At 49.8% G+C, this 20,608-nt stretch overlaps 1 protein-coding gene across 2 annotated transcripts in view; it reads right to left on the reverse strand.

Annotated features, from left to right (window-relative positions):
- Nucleotides 1-20,608, reverse strand: part of TXNDC16 (thioredoxin domain containing 16) — a 50,594-nt gene that overhangs the window by 14,895 nt on the left and 15,091 nt on the right. For both annotated transcript variants that reach the window (XM_054068525.1, XM_054068526.1), the window contains exons 8-16: nucleotides 20,388-20,541; nucleotides 18,917-19,083; nucleotides 17,019-17,079; nucleotides 15,592-15,739; nucleotides 15,045-15,191; nucleotides 14,520-14,579; nucleotides 7,540-7,708; nucleotides 6,634-6,770; nucleotides 623-707 (exon numbers count right to left, since the gene is read on the reverse strand). In XM_054068525.1, coding sequence (XP_053924500.1) covers nucleotides 623-707; nucleotides 6,634-6,770; nucleotides 7,540-7,708; nucleotides 14,520-14,579; nucleotides 15,045-15,191; nucleotides 15,592-15,739; nucleotides 17,019-17,079; nucleotides 18,917-19,083; nucleotides 20,388-20,541 — 1,128 coding nt within the window. The remainder of the gene's footprint in view (nucleotides 1-622; nucleotides 708-6,633; nucleotides 6,771-7,539; nucleotides 7,709-14,519; nucleotides 14,580-15,044; nucleotides 15,192-15,591; nucleotides 15,740-17,018; nucleotides 17,080-18,916; nucleotides 19,084-20,387; nucleotides 20,542-20,608) is intronic.

The following is a 20,608-nucleotide window of genomic DNA, read 5'->3' on the forward strand; positions in this document are numbered from 1 at the left end:
CAGGCATTTTGGCAGCATCGGAGCAGGGAAGAAGAGATGAGAAGGTGAAAGGCCTGCAGAAAGAGGAAGACTTTCACTACTCATCACTTCTTCCTGATGGAAGTAGAAGGGCAGAACCATTTTTCCTTCCTCACACACTGATCTTAGCTATAGGGTATCATTTTTCCACCTTGTTTTTTCCTCCTGTTTGTGTGAGGAACCCAACAGAAGCATGGGGGGGGCTGGCATAGCTGAGGGAGCACTCAGAGCAAATCTGAACAGCAGGAAGGGAGATGACCACCCATATCAACAGGATCAAATGAGCTGCCCATGGGTTTGGAAATGAGTGGCAGAGCCAGGGCTACACCTCCCTTCGGCTGAGTCCTGACCAACCTCCCTACAGGATTAAGGGACTAAGGAAGGGAAATGACCATCCATATCAACAAGGTTGAGCTGCCCATGGACAAGTTGTAATTGAGTGGCAGAGCCAGGGCTACACCTCCCTTTGGCTGAGTCCTGACCAAGCTCCCTACAGGATTAAGTCACTCATAGCTGCTCAGAGCTGGGGCCAGGAACACTTGCTCGAGGCACTGGCTTTCCGATCAGTTTGAATTCTCACCAAAGAAAAAGAGAAACAACTTACAAAGCCAAGGCATCATCTTCAAAATACATCCCCATCGTTACATGGCCACTTAAGATGTTTCCTGCCTCTTCGAAAGCTTCCCTGGCTGTAGAAAAAAAAAGAGTTACAAAAATAAACAATAGAAAGAGAAGCGTCAGGTTCCTCCTGGAAACCAAATTGCTGTCTGCATGCATAACACCCTCCCACACCAAAGTGTCGGTTGCGAGCAAAGCTGTGATGAGACGCTCATGAGAAATGGATGTGTCTCATGGCCACAGGCGATGGGAGGAGCAGTCAGCAGCAGCCAAAAGGATCAGAAGGAAAGTTCCTATAATGAGAACAGTACTTGCTCTTTAGCATTGAGTTTCCAGGATCTGCACGACAGAGGCCACTGACGGAAAATAAAATGTCTTTATGGCCTTAAATTCCATAAGTATTCTTAGAAACTGGAGACCTATTATAAGCCTAAATAGCAATCCTGTAAATCCTAGTGACCTTTTGGGAACAACCAATGATGTCTTAACTGAGTAGCGCTAAGCACCCAGCAGATGCTGGGCTCCTAGCCAAGATCCCCCAAGCATCTTTTGGTTTTATCCCGTTCCTCAGGGCAGGCAGGGTCTGTTATGGGCATCCAGCTAGGAGAGAAAGTCAAAAAGCTAAATGCCTTGCAGACAGTGTGCTCCACCACATTCTGCAGCGGCAAAGAGAAGGCAGAATCTCTGCTGTCACAGCTGGGCAGCAGCTGCAAAGGTCCACAACTTGCCTTATAGAACCATAGTATCATATAAGCATTTGGTTTGAAAAGACCTTTGAGATCATCAAGTTCAACCGTACCTGTCCACTACTAAACCAGATCCCTGAGCAACTCATCTGCCCATCTTTTAAACACCTCCAGGGATGGTGACCTCAACCACTTCTTTGGACAGCCTGTTCTAGCGCCTGAGAACCCTTTCAGTGAAGAAGTTTTTCCCTGATCTCCAATCTGACCCTGACCTGGTGCATCTTGAGACCATTTCCTCCCGTCTTATCACTTGTCACTTGAGAGAACACCACAAACTCCTTTCAAGGAGGTGTAGAAAGCGATGAGGTTCCCCCCAGTCTCCTTTTCTCCAGACTAAGCAGTCCCAGCTCCCTCAGCCACTCCCAGAACCTCTGTTCTGCAGCCCCTTCCCCAGCTCCGTTCCCTTCTCTGGTCGCGCTCCAGGACCTCAATGTCCTTCTTGTAGTGAGGGTCTAAGAACAGTCAGGTAGAGGATGGGGAGGAAAGAATCAGGTTGTAGCTCTCTTGATCCACCACAGCTGAATCTGTCTTGGCTGAGAGACTGGAGCAGATCCCCAAAATGAAGCTCACTCCAGACATGGTTTACGCCCTTATAAAACAGCTTTAGTTTTCAGCAGCTGGATCCACGGGAGAGGCAAGCTTTGTGAGAACATGTAAGCCATGGGGCGTGAGCTTGTAAAATACTGTTATAGATCAGAGATCAAAGCCACTGCTGCCAAACGTAGAGTGAAATTGGGCAGATTTCACCACCACCATCCCTCCTCCTTTGTATTGAGCAACTGAAGGCAAGAAAAAAAGGCTCTTCTGACTTAAGGAGAGTGAGAAATCACACTCTGGAGAAGTCAGGTTTTCCCAAGAGCTAAGGTTATGTCTCAGCCATGATATATGCTGCCTTAGAAGTTAAATAAGATCTCATTCAAATACTATTTAGTGTTCCTTGTAACACTTACCCTCATGTCACAACTGGCCAGCCCAAGCTCCTGGGACCAGTGACTCAGACCTCAGTAGACTGAGGCTGGCTCCCATTGGTCACTTCTTGGTACATCACCTCCCGCTTTCCAGCTACAATCAAAGCTGTGTTTTCCACAGGCACCACAAACTTCCCTTTGTACTATTTTCCTTTCCAAACAGAAGCTTAGACCCTTACAGGAGTGGCTTGTTGAGGGTTCAGGCGTTGTAGGAAACAACAGACATACAACAAAGCTGGCAACACAGGTTGGCCATTCCACCAGCACCCACCTCGCTACAATCTCCTCACTCCCTGCAGCCCCCAGAAAGGAGGTTGTGGTGAGGTTGTTGTTGGTCTCTTCACCCAAGTAACAAGTGATGGGATGAGAGGAAATGGCCTCAAGCTGCACCCAGGGAGATTTAGATTGGATATCAGGAAAAGTTTCTTCACTCACAGAATGGTGAAGCATTGGAAGAGGGTGTCCAGGGCAGTGGTGGAGTCTCCATTTCTGGAATGGTTCAACAAGCATGTAGATGTGGCACTTGGGGACATGGTGGTGTTCAGCTGACGGTTGCACTGGATGAGCTTAGAGGTCCTTTCCAACCTTAATGATTCTATGATTTTATGATTCTATCTTGTGACACAGAGAAACCACTATTGGATGGGTTTGATGTTGGTTTCCAGCAATTTGGTCACTTGATGTTATCAGTGTTGAGAGAAAAGCAACGCAAGAGGATCTGCTGATAATGATCACTTAAGAATTTCATCAACAACTTGTCTGTGTTCCAGCTATTGGAGCAAAATCCATGGGGCAGACCACGAACATGCCTGGGAGGACAGCCTGACACAGAAAGAGCAGGTTCCAATCCAAACTTCCTCAGGAGGACACTTCTACAGGCATCTAACTCTAAACCCCCACTTGAGATGTAACCCCCTGTTGAAGTGCTGCCCTCCAGCAGCCCTGGCTGCAGGATTTCACTCCTAAATCAGGACAACCTTCAGTGGAGACCAAGCTTACTCCTTTCATCATTGAAAGGCCATCATCACAGGTCATTCCTGAAGAGATCTTCCCTCCCTATCACACTTTCTGTGCCAGACCCAGAGCCACTGGTCTTCATTTCTCCGCAGCTCATAGTGCTGATCTTCTACCTCTGTGCAAGGAGCCTCCAAACTCACACAGCTCCACTACAGACATGAAGCACTTCCCAAAAAGCTATTTAATAGTTCCTAGAAAATTAGCCCCCACCTGAGAACATGCTTTTAATTTCCTGCAGGGCCTGATCATGCACTGCAGCGCGTGCCTGGAGCTGGAATCCCAGCTGCCTTCTACGATCGGGGCTGTAAACTGCACAAGCCCAACTTTCACTGCAGGATTTGGGAACGAGAAGGCATAAAACTGCCAGATGAGGAAGGGACTACAGCTCCTGCATGGTTTCCAGAGGAAGGATTTGTTGGGGTAGTTCAACCTAGAAAAGAGAAGGCTCTTAGGAGATGTTACAGCAGCTTCCAGTATTGAAAGGGGCTACAAGAGAGCTTGGAAGGGACTTCTTACAAAGGCAGGTAGTGATCAGACTAGGGGGAATGGCTTTAAATTGGAGAGGGGCAGGTTTAATCTACATATGAGGTGGAAATTCTTCACAGTGATGGTGGTAAGGCACTGACCCAGGCTGCCCAGAGCAGTGGTGGCTGCCCCAACCCTGGAGGTGTTCAAGGCCTGGTTGGATGAGGCTTGGAGCAACTTGATCCACTGGGAGGTGTTCCCTCCCATGGTAGGGTGTAGAACTGGATGATTTTTAAGGTTTCTTCCAACTCAAGCCATTCTATGATCTGAGCACCCCTTATCCCTCTAGCAGAAAGCATCTCATGAAACCACGCTCTTCAGCAGCACCCGTGACATCTCTGCTTGCATTCTTCCAGCCCAAGGTACCAGCCAGCTCCATGCACAGCACAAACGTGCAGCAGAAATCGGAAGCAGCCCACCCGTTTCCAAAGTGCTGGAGGACACACAGAGGACAACCAGCTAATATTTATGACTTGGTCTACACCAATGCGGGCAAGCCCTATGATGGTACCAGAGCTTCACAGAACACACGTGTGTTTTCAAACAGTTGCTGCATGTTTTATAGAATCATGGAATGGTTTGGGTTGGAAGGGACCTTAAAGCCCATCCTGTCCCACCCCTGCCATGGGCAGGGACACCTCCCACTGGATCAGGGGCTCCAAGCCCCATCCAACCTGGCCTGGAACCCCTCCAGGGATGGGGCAGCCACCACTGCTCTGGGCACCCTGGGCCAGGGCCTCCCCACTGTCATAGTTTACTTCCAAGTATGCTTCCAACTTCTGCATAGCAAACAACTTTCTCTCCTATCAGTTATCCAAATTTCCAGGAAAATGTTCATTCACTGCCTTAGTTTTCTCATTCATTCACCTCTTTGTAATAAATTTTAATTACGATTTTTCCGACATGCCTCTTTTAGCTCAGTTGCACTGAAGAGCTTCTTAACCTGGTTCTGATATTAAGTGTTGGAAGAGATCCAGGGATTTATTTAACCAGACATCCCATTGCTCTTTTTCAGTTAACTAGAAATGGCATTGACACAGCGTGATGCTGCTTCAGGTTAGAGCAGGAATTCTTGCTGCAAGAAAACCATTAGAAATTCCAGAGAAGTCTCCAGGCTGATAAGAGCAGCAACTTGGTTTCCCTGACTCCAGCCTGGGTTTGGTGCCAGAGCAGCTGGCTCCAGTTTTCTGCTCCCTCGGGTCGTTCCGCATGACGCTCGAACACCCCGCAGGTTACAGGCAGGGAAAGCATCCTGTATTTCATCTTCCTTGGCATCTGCGGCTGAGCTAACCCAGCCTGCGGATCCCGGGCAAGACTGCAAATGTGATGAGAGTGTGCCCTGAGGGAAGAGGTAATCTTGCGGCTCTGCAGGGAGCTGTCTGGAAACCTCCGAGGATCTCGTTTGCACACAAGGAACTAACTTCTCCTATAAAGGAAAGCATTGGAGCTCACACATCCACCTAGATCCATGCAAGTTCCTTCCATGATGCCCTCTCATCATCCCATGTTGCCCAAAGTCCTATCATGGGGTGAATACTACAGCAGAGAGTGGAATCTGTAGAATAGAGGGGAGAATGTGGAGCTCAGCTGATGAAAACAAGGCAGAGATGGAATGAGGGTTTTTTAGAGTGAATAGAATCATGGAATGGTTTGTATTGGAAGCGACCTCAAAGCCCATCCAGTTCCAACCCCTGCCATGGGCAGGGACACCTCCCACTGGATCAGGGGCTCCAAGCCCCATCCAACCTGGCCTGGAACCCCTCCAGAGATGGGGCAGCCACCACTGCTCTGGGCAACCTGGACCAGGGCCTCCCCACCCTGGGAGAAAACATTTCTCCCTAAGATCTCATCTCATCTCATCCTCTCCTCTTCCAGGTGAAAACTGTTTTCCCTCATCCCATCCCTGCACTCCCTGACCCAGAGCCCCTCCCCAGCTTTCCTGGAGCCCCTTTCACTACTGGAAGCTGCTCTAAGGTCTCCCCACAGCCTTCTCTTCTCCAGGCTGAACAGCCCCAACTCTCTCAGCCTGTCCTCAGAGCAGAGGTGCTCCAGCCCTCAGATCATCTTCATGGCAACTCTGGACTCACTCCATGTCCTTTCAGTGCTGAGGACTCCAGAACTGAACAGGGCTCTTGGTGAGGCTTCGTGAGAGCAGAGCAGAAGGGCAGAATCCTCTTCCTACTCAATAGGATTCTCTGCTGTATTAAGAGAGATAGACTCAGGCCCTCTAGAAGAAGGCAGGCATATGAGCTGTCAGCTGGCTCGGTGAACACAGCCCAAATGCTTTCCGGTTGTGTCCAGACATTTTATTTTGCTCTTACCTCAGCCCAGTGGATTCCCTCTAGCGCTCCTCATGCGAGCTTGGTTTGCATTTAACCAAAGTTCACAGGCACAATGGAACTTTAAAATGAAAAACACTCTGAAATTTGGATCTTCAAAAAGATCTCACCTCTTTATTGCAGTAATTCCCAGGAGTGGCTGGTAACTGGGAGGCCATGGGGTTGGAAGGTTCCAGAATCATGGAATAGTTTGGTTTGGAAAGGACCTCAAAGCCCATCCAAATCCAACCCCTGCCATGGGCAGGGACACCTCCCACTGGATCAGGGGCTCCAAGCCCCATCCAACCTGACCTTGAACACCTCCAGGGATGGGGCAGCCACAACCTTCTCTGGGCCAGGGCCTCACTGCCCTCACAGCAAAACATTTTTTCTGAGTGCTTAACCCACAAATCCCTCACTTACCTTCACTCGTGGCTGTGCTAAATACTCCTAGAAACGAAGTGTGTTGATAAGGTGACAGCTCAGACGGAAACTCTCCTCTTAAATATCCTTCTGCTTCATCAATCGTGGCCAGCTTCAGAGGGCAGGAAACTCGGCTCCTACAGAAAGGCAGAGAAACAGCATGGGCTGCCTTGTTCTTCCCTTTAGGGATGAAGACATAAAAGGGCAATCTCAATCCAACCATGCCCTAACCCAAAATGACAACCGTTAGGCCTCATTAGAGACAACTTCACAAAGAGCAATGCCTGTCCACAGAAAGGCACTGCAGTGGGTTATGGGGATGGGAGAACAGTCCTGAACCAAACCAGTTGCTCTGAGATCCTTGGGATCCCCGCTAAAAAGAGCAGAAAAGGATTTCCAGCAAAGAGAAAGGGACAGTGACACAAGATGGAGATTCCTTGACATTAAAAAGCCCAAGAATCATAGACTAGAATCATGGAATAGTTTGGTTTGGAAGGGACCTCAAAGCCCATCCAGTTCCACCCCCTGCCATGGGCAGGGACACTTCCCACTGGATCAGGGGCTCCAAGCCCCATCCAACCTGGCCTTGAACCCCTCCAGGGATGGGGCAGCCACCACTGCTCTGGGCAACCTGGGCCAGGGCCTCCCCACCCTCACAACAGCAAATTCCTTCTTAAGATCTCATCTCAGTCTCCCCTCTTTCAACTTAAAATACGTTATTAAGCTAATTCCCAAACCAAGCCTACAATCAGATCTGATTTCTCTGTCCTGGGTTTGACACTGACATTGTTTTTCTAAGGAGGATTTCCATTACACAGACGCATTACACAGGCCGTGAAGCATCCAGAACATCATCCAGCAGATGTGCCAGTCCTGCTGCGCAGAGACTCCTTGAGAGACACTTACAGCATGATGAAGCTGGTCAGTTCTTCGGTTCCCCACATGCCATTGTACATCATTGATCGCTCTCCCTTCTCATAAATCTTGATGGTAGGAAACTGAATGACGTTCTCCTTCTTGCAAAGGTCAGGCCAGTCCCAGCAGTTTACCCGAGAGAGCAAAACCCCCCGAGTTCCTAAAGTGGAAAACAAATACGTATAAAAACTATGCAAATAAAGAGAGAAATGGTTGAAAAAGTGAGCTTTTTGCAAGCTTCTTTGGATATAACAGAATAGAATTTGGGTTGGAAGAGACATCAAAGTCCATCCAGTTCCACCCCCTGCCACGGGCAGGGACACCTCCCACTGGATCAAGGGCTCCGAGCCCCATCCAACCTGGCCTTGAACCCCTCCAGGGATGGGGCAGCCACTGCTTCTCTGGGCAACCTGGGCCAGGGCCTCCCCACCTTCACAGAAGAGCATTTCTTCCTAAAACCTCATCTCAGTCTCCCCTCTTGCAGCTGAAAACTATTCCCCCTCGTCCTATCGCTGCACTCACTGATCCATAGCCCCCCCCCCCCCCAGCTTCAGTACTGGAAGCCGCTCTAAGGTCTCCTCGGAGCCTTCTCTTCTCCAGGCTGAACAACCCCAACTCTCCCAGCCCATCCTCAGATGGAAACGCTCCAGCCCTCGGATCATTTTTGTGGCCTCTTCTGGACTTGCTCCAACAGATCCATGTCTTTCCTGTGCTGAGGACTCCAGAACCGAACGCAGGACTCCAGGTCAGGTTGGGTGATGACCAGCAGACACTGCTGCTGGTCCATGGCTAAGCCTGTGCTAACCAGCTGGCAGGTGAACCATCACTGGCTTCTCTAGCAACCACTCCTTGGTTGTCAGCCTCACCCAACCTGCCTCCTAGCTACTTGCAGGCTTGACCAAGGACAGCAGAGCCGTCCATGCCCACTGCAGGAATGCTGTATCTCAGAAATCTTCATGCCTTCCCTAAATTTGTTTGAATAGGGTTCAAGAGTTACATGGGAAAGATGAGATGAATCCTAGACACAAGCACACACATGGAGGCAGAACATTGCAAAGTGTCCTTCAGAAAGCAGGGTCAGGGCAGGCGATGAGGATTTCTCAAGAGGACAGCAGATCAAAGCAGCCAAGCTTTCTTCTCTGCCTGCCCCAGGTTTAATTCTGATAGCTATTTCCATTGACGGCCTGGTTGAGGGAGTAGAACACACACATATCCAATCTCCAAATGATCCCAAGCCCAGAAAGGCAGAAAGCAATTTGAAGAGCAAAGAGTAACAACAGCACCATTCTGTAACGAGAAGCAGGACGCAGAGATACCATCAGAGCTGCAGAAAAGGGCAGTGCCTTTCCGGTTTCATCCTTCAGGATGAGCTCTCAACAACGTCTGCAAGACATGGGAAGAAAACAATGCTCCTGTCCCAGCGAAATCTCTGCAGAGCTCAGCGAGTCACGCTGGAAATCATGATTTTGGAAAGGCTTAAGCAGATGAGAACCTGGAGAAGGTTGGAAGACATGGAGGAAAAAAAACAAAGAACTGTTTCTTTTGGTTGGGAATAGTCTGGAAGAAATAATAGCATCTCACAATATGTGAGATCTGATCTGGAGGCGACAGTAGCTCACTCTCTGTTGCCAGCTGGACAAGGGCAAGTAACAACCTGTTCCCAGGTAGGGAGGTTTGACCAGTTATTACACAAGCTATGAGAACCATCCACAGCTGCGTCTCTTTGGCAGAGAAGCTGTGGAAGGGTTTTAATCACAGGTTAGAAACCTGCCCGCCAGGGATGGGCAAGGCACCTCCACAGCGGGATGGCAGAGGTGACCTTTGCATGTGTTCCAATCCCCTATCCCTATCTCCTTGGCATCCCTCTGGATCATTTTCTCCAATCCTCATTTCAGGTTCTGCTTTGCAGCTCCTACGAGGAGTTTGCTGTTGTTCTGCCTTGTGTCAAACACTTGTGCAAAGCAAGCGACAGCACGGAGCTAAGGGTCAGCAATTCTACCCAGGCAGGCAGGAGCTGTCAAAACACTCCACGAGAGCAGAAATGGTTTGTGTCATTCTCCACGCTCTGAAATAACATCTCCAATTAAATGCCTGCCCCTGGATTTATTTCACACCTCTGATCCAGTGTAGCTGGTTCTCATCATCTGGTACCACAGTCTCGTGTCTTGCTCAACACTGAAAAATAATGACATGGAAATAGGGCTTTGATGTCTTCTTAGAATTGAATTGCAAGGATGCTCTAGGTCCCTCAAATATGAGTTTTAGTAGTTAGATACTCCCTTGGGGGATTACGTACCAAAAAGTCTTCCAAAGAAGCCCCATCTGGCCTGAGGAACACCTCACAGGGGATGATCACCCTCCCACCCCAGCCCACATTGTGTTATTAATTACTGAATGAGCAGTAGTTTCAGGAGTTGGGTAACACAGGAATGGACTGTTTGGCCTTGAGGTCACTGTTGAGCCGCTGGAAGGGGAGAAAAGTGAAAGAGGAACACAAGATCCAACTGTTTGGTGATTTTAGGCGTTACTAAAACAGCAAGAACCTCTATCCTAGGGGTCTTATGAAACCGGGACAAGACAAATCATCAATGACACAGGGAACAAGAAAAATCAAGAGTCACTTAAATTTCTAATCCTTTGGAGAGTAGGATTGGCATTAGAAACACCTCACTTGAAGAGCTCGTCCAAAGGCTACAACATGAAAGAGAAGTTATGTATGAAGCACTGCAGTTTGAGAGGAGGAATCCAATACAGAATGGGAAATCACTACCCAGACGGCATCTGGGACTCCTAAATCCTTACTTCAGATTTACGTTCCATGAATATATATTCCTAAATCACGCCAGTGATTCTTATACCTTTGAACTACAACTTCAGACCCCTGTCTTTGGAAGTCATTGGTCAAGAAGAGTCTCCAAGCACAGAAGAGGGAAGCAGACCTAAGAAATGCTTAGCATTGTCTCACCCTCATATCCTCTTCTCTAGTCTCAGGGCTGCCACTTTCAATAAACTCACATATCATAGAATCATGGAATGGTTTGGGGTGGAAGGGACGGACCTCAAAGCCCATCCAGTCCCACCCCCTGCCATGGGCAGGGACACCTCCCACTGGATCAGGGGCTCCAAGCCCCATCCAACCTGGCCTGGAACCCCTCCAGGGATGGGGCAGCCACCACTGCTCTGGGCAACCTGGGCCAGGGCCTCCCCACCTTCACAGAAAAACATTTCTTCCTAAGATCTCATCTCAATCTCCTCTCTTTCCAGTTAAAAACATTCCCCCTTGTCCTATCCCTGCACTCCTTGATCAAGAGCCCCTCTTCAGCTTTCCTGGAGCCCCTTTCAGCACTGGAAGCTGCTCTAAGGTCTCCTCAGAGCCTTCTCTTCTCCAGGCTGAACAGCCCCAACTCTCTCAGCTGGTCCTCACATGGGAGGTGCTCCAGCCCTTGGATCATCTTTGTGGCCTCCTCTGGACTCGCTCCAACAGATCCACGTCCTTCTTATGCTGAGGATTCCAGAACTGAGTCCAAGGCTTCAGGTGGGGTCTCACAAGAGTGAAATAGAGGGGCAGAATCCCCTCCCTTGCCCTGCTGGTGACACTTCTTCTGATGCAGCCCAGGATGCAGTCAGCCCCAGCGGCAGCGAGATTGGCAACCTCTTGCTGCAAGAGCGGAAAATATGCTCAGTTCAGCAAGACAAGAGGTGCTTCTCATTATCTCTTGCTTTAATAGATTGGATGTCACAACAAAGGGAAAACACTTGGGGGGCTATAAACTTAATTTTATGATGATCTGCTGAACATCTGTTACTGAATGATTCACAGGGTCATTCCAGCCTCAAACCTCCTCCATTCCTTTGTGCTTGATCTCATGCGGAGTGTCCTCAGTGCCATTTTGCACAAAGAATAGGCATCCAAAGTAGGACCTGGTTCTGCAACTGAAAATGTGCCTCTGGAGCGGGTGATTCATGCCTCAGACAGCTGGTCTTGGCTCCTCAGCCCTTCAGAAGAAAGCTCCACCCCAGAGAGCAGCCAGGAATATCAAAGCTTCTAGGGGAGCTGAGAGATTGCCCCAAAGACATACCCCATGTTTTATTCTCAGCCCTGCATAGCTCAAGATCTTCCTGATGGAAACTTCTACCCCTTGCACTGCTGTGTCTTCCCTCAGCCTGGACATAACCAAAAGCCAAGGGACCCTCATCCTTTTAGGTCTTCATCTGCCCTGGTAGCCCGTCAGCGACTGAGGCTCCCTCAGCAGCAGAGACAAACATCTCAAGATCCACTAACACAGCCGTTCTCCATCTTCTCCAGGGCTGCACGAGGGAAAGAAGGCTGGAGTCATTCCACAAGTCCCATCTGGCCTGGGAAGTCTTTGATGGGACCTCACTGATCGCAGTGGAAAGGCCCTGACTCCAATTATTTCATAATCTCTGTTGAGAATCTGCTGTGGCTGCTTCCATGTACCGAGATTGTTATCAAATGATTCAAAAATCACATGGTGAAAGCTTGGCTGAGCAGAAGGTTTGGCCACTGGCTCAGAAAGAGGCAGGGTTTCACCCACTGACTCCCCTTGGTTGCTCCCCTAGCTGGGGAGTCTTAAAGAAACCCTAAACAATCAACAATCACAACATCTCTAACAACAACAGCCCTCCATGAGCTTTCCTGTTTATGCCTGGGATTGCGGTCCGGATCAAAGCTGCTGGTGACTTTCCTTTCATCCAAACAATGAAGGCAGAACCACTTTCATCCAAACCACAGCACTGTCCGCAGAGTTCCCAAGAGGGTTTCTTGTAAGCAATTCCCACTGCATCTGCTTCCCAGAAAGCTGGCTGGGTTCTCTGCAGATTCTATATATGTCCCCCGTGCTGAAAGCTCAGCCTGAACCCTGCTTGCACTCTGCAGGACATGGTGTCCAACACCAGTGGAGTGCCATCATTAGAAATTAGCCTTGATGATGAAGAAGAAAAACCAAGAGGAGGCACCAACCTTCACCAGAGGTGCCAGAACAGCTCTGATCTACATCCATGCAACTTCCCCACTGAGCTGAAGATGAAGCCACCTGAGTGTCCTATGCAGCCTTGGGGACAAAGAGGCATCTATGGAAGAGATTCAGCCCATGTAAGCATGATGCTAGTGCAGAAGAACCCACTTCTCTCCACTGAGCGTAGAGAAGGATCAAGCTAAAGCCCTGAATGAAGCTGAATTTGGGCTTACGCTGCTCTGGACATATCACAGATCTTCTTGAGGGACCCCCCGTCTCTACTACCAGCCCACCTGGTGTGTGCTGTCTTTAAGTGCTGCTGATCCTTCACCACCACATGTTATTTATGGAGTTCTGCGGCTGTCTGCAAGACTTCCCATGTAATTAAGCCAGACACCAAGCCCTGAAGGCACCATCACTGTAAATTCTTCCTCTGACACTGTCCTGCCTTGATGGATCTGGGCTTGCCCACACCTGTCTGTCACGCTTCCCACCAAAGCCAGGGCTAATCACTGCTACATTCCAGGTCAAGGACTTCCAAGGGCAGGAGATGTGATGTGCCATCCAGCACACTAATTTGTTGTGCAGCATGTAGTATCTCCTTGCTCTCTACAGGACCTAGCACCGAGGGGCACCAACAGGACCCCATTTCTACAAAGCAGGCTACAGGGCTTGCTGTTTGCCTCTCCCTGGTCCAAAGCCTACCTTGTGTCACCCACTGCTACCGGTGCTCTGTCCCGGCCCTCCCCAAGCGCCTGGGAATTCATCACGCAGTCATTGTGCCCACCAACATCACCATCATTCATCCCGTAGTCATTGTGCCCACCAACATCACCATCATTCACCACAGACTGTGCCCACCATCACCAGAATTCCCTACAGACTGTGCCTACTAACATCATCATCACTCATCACACAGCCATTGTGCCCACCAACAACACCATGATCCATCACAGATTGTGCCCACCCACATCACCATCATCCACCATAGACTGTGCCCACCAACACCAACATCACCATGATCCATCACAGACTGTGCCCACCAACACCACCATGACCACAATCCACCACAGACTGTGCCCACCAACACCACCATGACCATGATCCATCACAGACTGTGCCCACCAACATCACCATCACCACGATCCACCACAGACTGTGCCCACCAACATCACCATGATCCATCACAGACTGTGCCCACCAACATCACCACGATCCACCACAGACTGTGCCTACCAACATCACCATGATCCACCATGGACTGTGCCCACCAACATCACCATGATCCATCACAGACTGTGCCCACCAACATCACCATGATCCACCACAGACTGTGCCCACCAACATCACCATGATCCACCACAGACTGTGCCCACCAACATCACCATGATCCACCATGGACTGTGCCCACCAACATCACCATGATCCACCATGGACTGTGCCCACCAACATCACCATGATCCATCACAGACTGTGCCCACCAACATCACCATGATCCACCATGGACTGTGCCTACCAACATCACCATGATCCATCACAGACTGTGCCCACCAACATCACCATGATCCACCACAGACTGCGCTCATAAACATCACCGTGATCCATCACAGACTGTGCCCACCATCACCACCATCATTCATCATGAAGTCCCTGTGCCCACCAGCATCACCATCACTGATCACACAGGGACTGCAGGCCAGTTTGGGCAGCTGGTGTATACCAGTTTACACCAACAACAGAAGGTGACAGCAGAAGACTTCATTCCCAGTCCCATAACTCTACACAAACAGACAGCAGAGATCCCTGAATAAAAACCAAAGGACTCTTCCTAAGGAACCTGAGGTGGGTACGCCTTTCTGAAGAGCTTGGGAAGAAAAAATGAGTAAATTCTGGGTGAGGGAATGAGGTACCATCAGCATCTTCACAGTCTTCTGGTTCCTACTGCCAGGGCAGGTGTGCACCAGCTATAGAGCACTCCGACCTGTGGCACCTTACCTTTCAGGTGATCGGCCACCTCGATGTAAGAGCGCAGCACTGCCAGGGACACCGCCTCCCCTGTAACACAGGAGAGACACAGCCCTGAGGGACACACAGGTGACAGAGCAGCCCCACCTCACTCCCTGCAAGATCACGTTATGATTCCCCGCACGCTAAGGTGCTTCAAGCTCTGAAAGACTGGAAAGGACTACGAAAAACTCGACTTTATGTTTCTGTGCAGCAGAGCACCCAGGTTGTCTCAGCTCTGCCACGCTACCACAATTTCTCCTCTTGTGCGATATTTAACCCCTCTAAAACGAAGGTTAAAAACCTCTGAACATCAATATCTTTTACACTGTGTTCATGCAGCATCAGGCAACGAGAAGAACTGGTTTAATCTGATTCCTAACGGTGGGGGGAGGCAGGTGGGGATGGATGCGGCACTCATCGTTAAAACTTGTCTACAGGATTACCACGGTATGGAAAAGGTGGTGGGCAGCTCAAGCTGAGAGAAGAGGCTGCTGGGTCATGTTTCATACTCACAGCTGGCGTAAAACAGCACCACTGTCCGGGAAGCCTCCAACAGGGTAGAGTGGAAGGTGTCCTCTGTTAAGGCAAGGATCTGCTCCAAGGGTAGCTCTCGCTTCTTGTCCCGGGAAACTGCTTCCACCACCTGATCATCCTGAATGTCTGGAAGGGAATCACAGTCGTGCCTGAAGACAGGTAGAGGGTGAGGGAACCGCACCCAGGAGACTCCCCCACTGCCCTGGGCAGCCTCTGCCAGGGCTTCAACACTCTGTCAGTGAAGAATTTTTTCCTGATATCCAATCTAAACCTCCCCCGGCACAACTTGAGGATATTTCGTCTCATCCTATCATTTGTCACTTGGGAGAAGAGCCCAGCACCCACCTCACCACAACCTCCTTTCTGGGAGCTGCAGAGAGCAATGAGGTCTTCCCTCAGGTCTCCTCTTCTCCAGACCAAACAGCCCCAGGGCCCTCAGCTGCTCCTCACTAGACGTGTTCTCTAGACCCTTCATATTTCATGTCCTATCTGATCACAATCAGTTTCTCACTCTTTTGTTGCACACCTTGATCGTCATTGTCCTTTTCATCCTCATCTTCTTCATCCTCCTCCTCCTCCTCCTCCTTCTGGATTTGTTTGACCTCACTCTTATTTTCCACCAGGGTTATAACTTCGTCAGTGTCTTCCAAGATCAGGTATTTGACTGGCACCCTCTAAAGAAAATCAGTGGGAGAAAAATATTATCCTGTGTCCGTTCTGTCTGCAAATCAAACTCAAGGCTGATGAGGCATCATCACCCAACTCCTTATTTTGGGGTTTGTCAACAGATTCCTAAAGCTGCCGAACAGGGGAGCTTCTGGGGTGTCCTTCCTCGAGCCAATTTCACCTGCGCTTGAGTTTTTCTCAATCCAGACTGACTTTTTCTCACCAGGAAGAAATTGTGGCTATGTAGGATCCTGTGGTGAATGTGAACACTTGCTCCACCTCCCAGCACCCTAATATGGACCCACCACCATGAGAAGGCGGCCTGTGGCCAAGTACTGAATGACAGCAGGGTCTCCTTGGGTGTCTCTGCTCTGGAGGGTTAAAGCTGGGTCAGAACAGCCTATCACGAGATGGGAAACTGGCACAACAAATCCTTTATCTCATGGACCTCAACAAAGACAACTGTTCCCAAGTGTACGTGGTCTGCCAACTCACGGAGAGCAAAGAGCAAAATGCATTTCTCAGAAATGAGACCTTGTTGGCTTAAAACCAGTTCTGGCACTGTCTCATTACAGGGTACTTCAGAGAAAAGGAACTTTATAATGAACTGAGAGAAATGGCACCTCCCACTGCCTCCAAGAGGAGAAACACCACCTTGCACATCCCCTCAGGGGATGCTCAGTTTCAGGTCTGATCCTGTAGCTTTGCAATCACAAGTGTGACAGTTCAGGTAATCTGGGGCAACGTGTGCTCCCTGGCATTTGTCGGTGCTCAATTCCATCTTGCCTCACAAGCTGGGTCAGGTCCCTCTAGAGTTTAACTCATCTTGATCAACCTCATTCAATTTACACTCTGCCCTTCTCCCAGATCATAGCCAGAGGCGTTCGGTTACATCAGTTCAGCACAGACCTTTGTTTTCCGGCTCTTAGTTTCCTCTCCCATCTTTTGGATGCCATTCCTAAGGGGGTGACGACCTTTAGAAGTCCAAATCTGTGGGGAATTTGCATTTGGACTTCACAAGCTTGCGTTGCCTTAAGGTGTGATGGAGATATCACTGTACAGTTTGAACCCAAAATAAACCCTTTTTTTTGTTTCCTAGAAGCAGACAATTGCTCTGCAGTTCCAAACTCGGGCAATTCCAAACACATGCGTGCGTCTAGGGAAAGACACCTCCCCTGGAGCTTCCGAGAAGGCTGTCAATAATGGAGCCGTGCAACACCCCAACACCTCTGAAGAACACCAGTAGGGAAATCAAGAGTTGTACAACAAAGAAATTCAGTATCTAACCTCATCTGGTGTCTTGAGAGCGACGTTTGACCGGAGAAGAATGTTCAAGTCTACGAGGTCCCTTCCAAAACACAAAGTGAACGTTAGATGGTGCGATGTGCACAGTCACCCCCTCCACTCTCAGGAGCACCACATCCTCCTGGAGTTGTGTTTCAGGGCCCAAGAAATTTTAGAAACGCAGAATCAATGTCAGTGGTGAAGAAATAGGCTCCAAGAGAACTTCTGGTGGAGGGCACTGCATAGCATGCCTATTCTGCAAGGAGTTCGGATTACCTTTCTGTGATTCAAGTCTTTGCTCATGCATTGGTGCCTATGATCTATTGAGACGTGTCCCTGCCCACAGCAGAGGGGTTGGAATTAGATGATCTTTAAGGTCCCTTCCGACTCAAACCATTCTATGATTCTATGTCCTGGTGTAGTGGAGCTGCTGGTGGACGTCAGCTCATAAGTAAATGCATCCAAGAAGTGCTTCCATATAGGCAGGTACCACAGTGGCAGGAAGCCGGAAGAAAAGAGCCTACACCCACTCTTCCTCCATCTCTTCCCATTGTGCATAGCTGCCAGCAGACATTCCCAAAGTCTGTGCAACCGTGCCCACAGGGGCTGCACACCTCCTGCTGCCAGACACCATGGAAGCATTTGCAAACCCGAGCCAGTCTGGTGTACGCATGCTGCTCCTGAGCCCGTGGAGCAGAGATAAGTCAACTGCAGAGGGAGTCATGGAATCATAGAATAGTTAAGGTTGGAAGGGACCCTAAAGATCATCTAGTTCCAATCCCCCTGCCATGGGCAGGGACATCTCCTACTAAACCAGGTTGCCCAAGGCCCATCCAACCTGGCCTTGAACACCTCCAGGGATGGGGCAGCCACAACATCCCTGGGCAACCTGGGCCAGGGCCTCCTCACTCCCATGGTGAAAAAATTCTTCCTTATATCAAGTCTAAATCTGTCCCTCTCCAGTTTATCCCCATTCCCCCTCATCCTATCACCACAAACTTTTGTTAACAGCCCCTCCGCAGATTTCCTGTAGCCCCTTCAGGTACTGGAAGGTCGCTATAAGGTCTCCTCTGAGCCTTCTCTTCTCCAGGCTGAACAACCACAACTCTCTCAGCCTGTCCTTGTATGGAAGGTGCTCCAGCCCTATGACCATCCTTGTAGCCTCCTCTGGACCCGTTCCAACAGCTCCATCTCCTTCTTACGTTGATGATTTCAGAACTGGACACAGTATTCCAGATGAGGTCTCACAGAAGAGGAACAGAGGGGTAGAATCCCTTCCCTCTCCCTGCTGGCCACGCTGCTTTGGATACAGCCCAGGATACGCTTGGCCTTCTGGGCTGCGAAGGCACATTGACAGCTCATGTAGAGCTTCTCATTGAGAAGTCAACACATCTCCACAGCACAGCTGCCCTACGGCCAGCCATGAGCATGTCTCCTGGCCTCCTGGGGAACAAGCGTGCTGGGCTAACTCAGAGAGCCCTTGCTGACTGAGAAGGGACCACTTACTGAGTGGAGAACCCTGCCACATCCCAGCATCCACAGTCCACCTCCTTTATGGTATCTCCTTCTGTACTCGATTCCATCTGTGCCAAGTTTCCTTTCCAAAATCTCTCTCAGCCTGTTTTTCTACATCTAATTTAGCAAAAGACTCAAACAAAACTACACTTCCAGCCAGTCTGAAAACAAACTAGTCTTTAAATGGGACATCCTCTTGCAGGATATCACCTAGTTTTCCTGCTTCACAGAGAAGAATAGTTAAGGTTGGAAAACACCTCTAATATCATCCAGTCCAACCACTAAATCAGAACAAGCCCACTGACTGTCATCCCTGCTGTGGGTTAATCAAGCTCAGAAACACCACAGAAAGCAAGAAGAACCCCAAAACACCTGAGAGCAAATACCTGGACAAAAGGGCAACTCCTGCTTTCCCCAAGAGCTTCCAAGCCACAAACTCTGCTGTCCTCCTGTCAGCCTCGTAGGTCTCTTTCTGGCTCAGAATGAACACAAGTGGCAGCCCGAGTTGTAAGTGAACGGTGGAAACCTTCTCTGGGTCCTCAGCAACCTCTGTCTGGAGAAGAGACATGGTTATAGTGATATGGTTATAGTGTGGAGACATCTCCACACCACTGAAGGCACCTCAGCCCTCCCTCTGCACAGCCCGAGCCACCACGCGTTCCCCAGCCACAGAAATAAAGATACCCTCAAGAAAGAGCTTCCAACACTGATTCTGAAGCATCCACCAAAGAAGAACCCACATAACCTTGGTTAAACTGTTCCAACTTGTCATGAGCCTCCCTGTTAACAAACTGGGCTTTGCTATGCACGTTCTTTGTGATTTACCAACTCCAGATGTCAAATCTCCATGAAGTTCTATTTACCTGACGTCCATTCCCCAGAGCAGTTTGAATACCCCAGCCTCAACATGCAAGAGCCGGCATCCTCGCCCTTCCTGCCTTGGACATGCTGCTTCATGACAGCACGGAGCTGCTTAAGAAAGTGTCTTCCCTCTGTGGGCCTGACCCAGGAGGTTGGCTGAAGGAGGCACTTCCAGCTCATCTATCCATTCCTTTGGCTGGACAGAGATCTCACCAGTGGGAACTTGGAAGAGGAGACAGGAGAGAGCCTTCTGTCCCTTGCGCTCACCAAGACACGAATGACCGATGCTGAGCCTCCTGTGGAGAGCCTGGAGGAGCAGCTGAGGGCTTTGGGTTTGTCTAGTTTGGAGAAAGGAGGCTGAGGGGTCACCTTGTTGCTCTCTATGGCTTGCTGAGGAGGGGACGTGGAGAGGGAGATGCTTCCCCTCCTACCCGGCGACAGGACATGCGGGAACAGTTCAAAGCTGCGCCCAGGGAGGTTTAGACTGGACATTAGGATGCTTTTCCTCACTGAGAGAGTGGTCAAACCCTGGAATAGGCTTCCTAGAGAGGTGGTCAATGCCCCAAGCCTGTCAGTGTTGAAGGAGCATTTGGACAATGCCCTTAATAATTCGCTTTAATTTCTAGTCAGCCCAGAAGTGGTCAGGCAGTTGGACTGGATGATGGTGGTGGGTCCTGTGCTCTACTCTACGTGTTCCAGCAAAGTCCAAGGGTGTCTTCAACCCATTCCACTCATGGTGCTCACATCCAACTAGAGGAGCATACATTGGTGCCAAGGCTTCCTGGAAAGGTCTAAGCAAGCAGAGCAGTGCAATGGAATGTTGCTCCCCTCCAGCCCCATGCCTGTTCCTTGCTTGGACCCAGCCTGGGAGCTTGGTCATGAACTTCATGGGGAAGGGGTAGATTCTCATCCTCCGCTCACCACTCCCTCATTCTCACATCCACCCCAATTGTCCTTATGCCTGCAGCCCAAGTGATTCCTCTTCCCCAGCCATACCACCAGCGGAGCCCCCATGAGCTTGAGGTGCCTGTGGATGTTGAGCATCGTCAGAGCCTGCTCCATGGCTGTCCTCCTGCAGGGCTGTGCCAGGTCCGTGGCTCGCTGGCAGTGGCAGAACAACAGCCGGGCAGATGACACATCAGGCTCATCACTGCAGTGAGAGAGAAAACAGAACCCATGCTGAGCTAGACAGCCACTGCAGGGTTTGAAGATGACTA

Source organism: Cuculus canorus, chromosome 5 (genome assembly GCF_017976375.1).
Source record: "Cuculus canorus isolate bCucCan1 chromosome 5, bCucCan1.pri, whole genome shotgun sequence".
Classification (NCBI taxonomy): domain Eukaryota; kingdom Metazoa; phylum Chordata; class Aves; order Cuculiformes; family Cuculidae; genus Cuculus; species Cuculus canorus.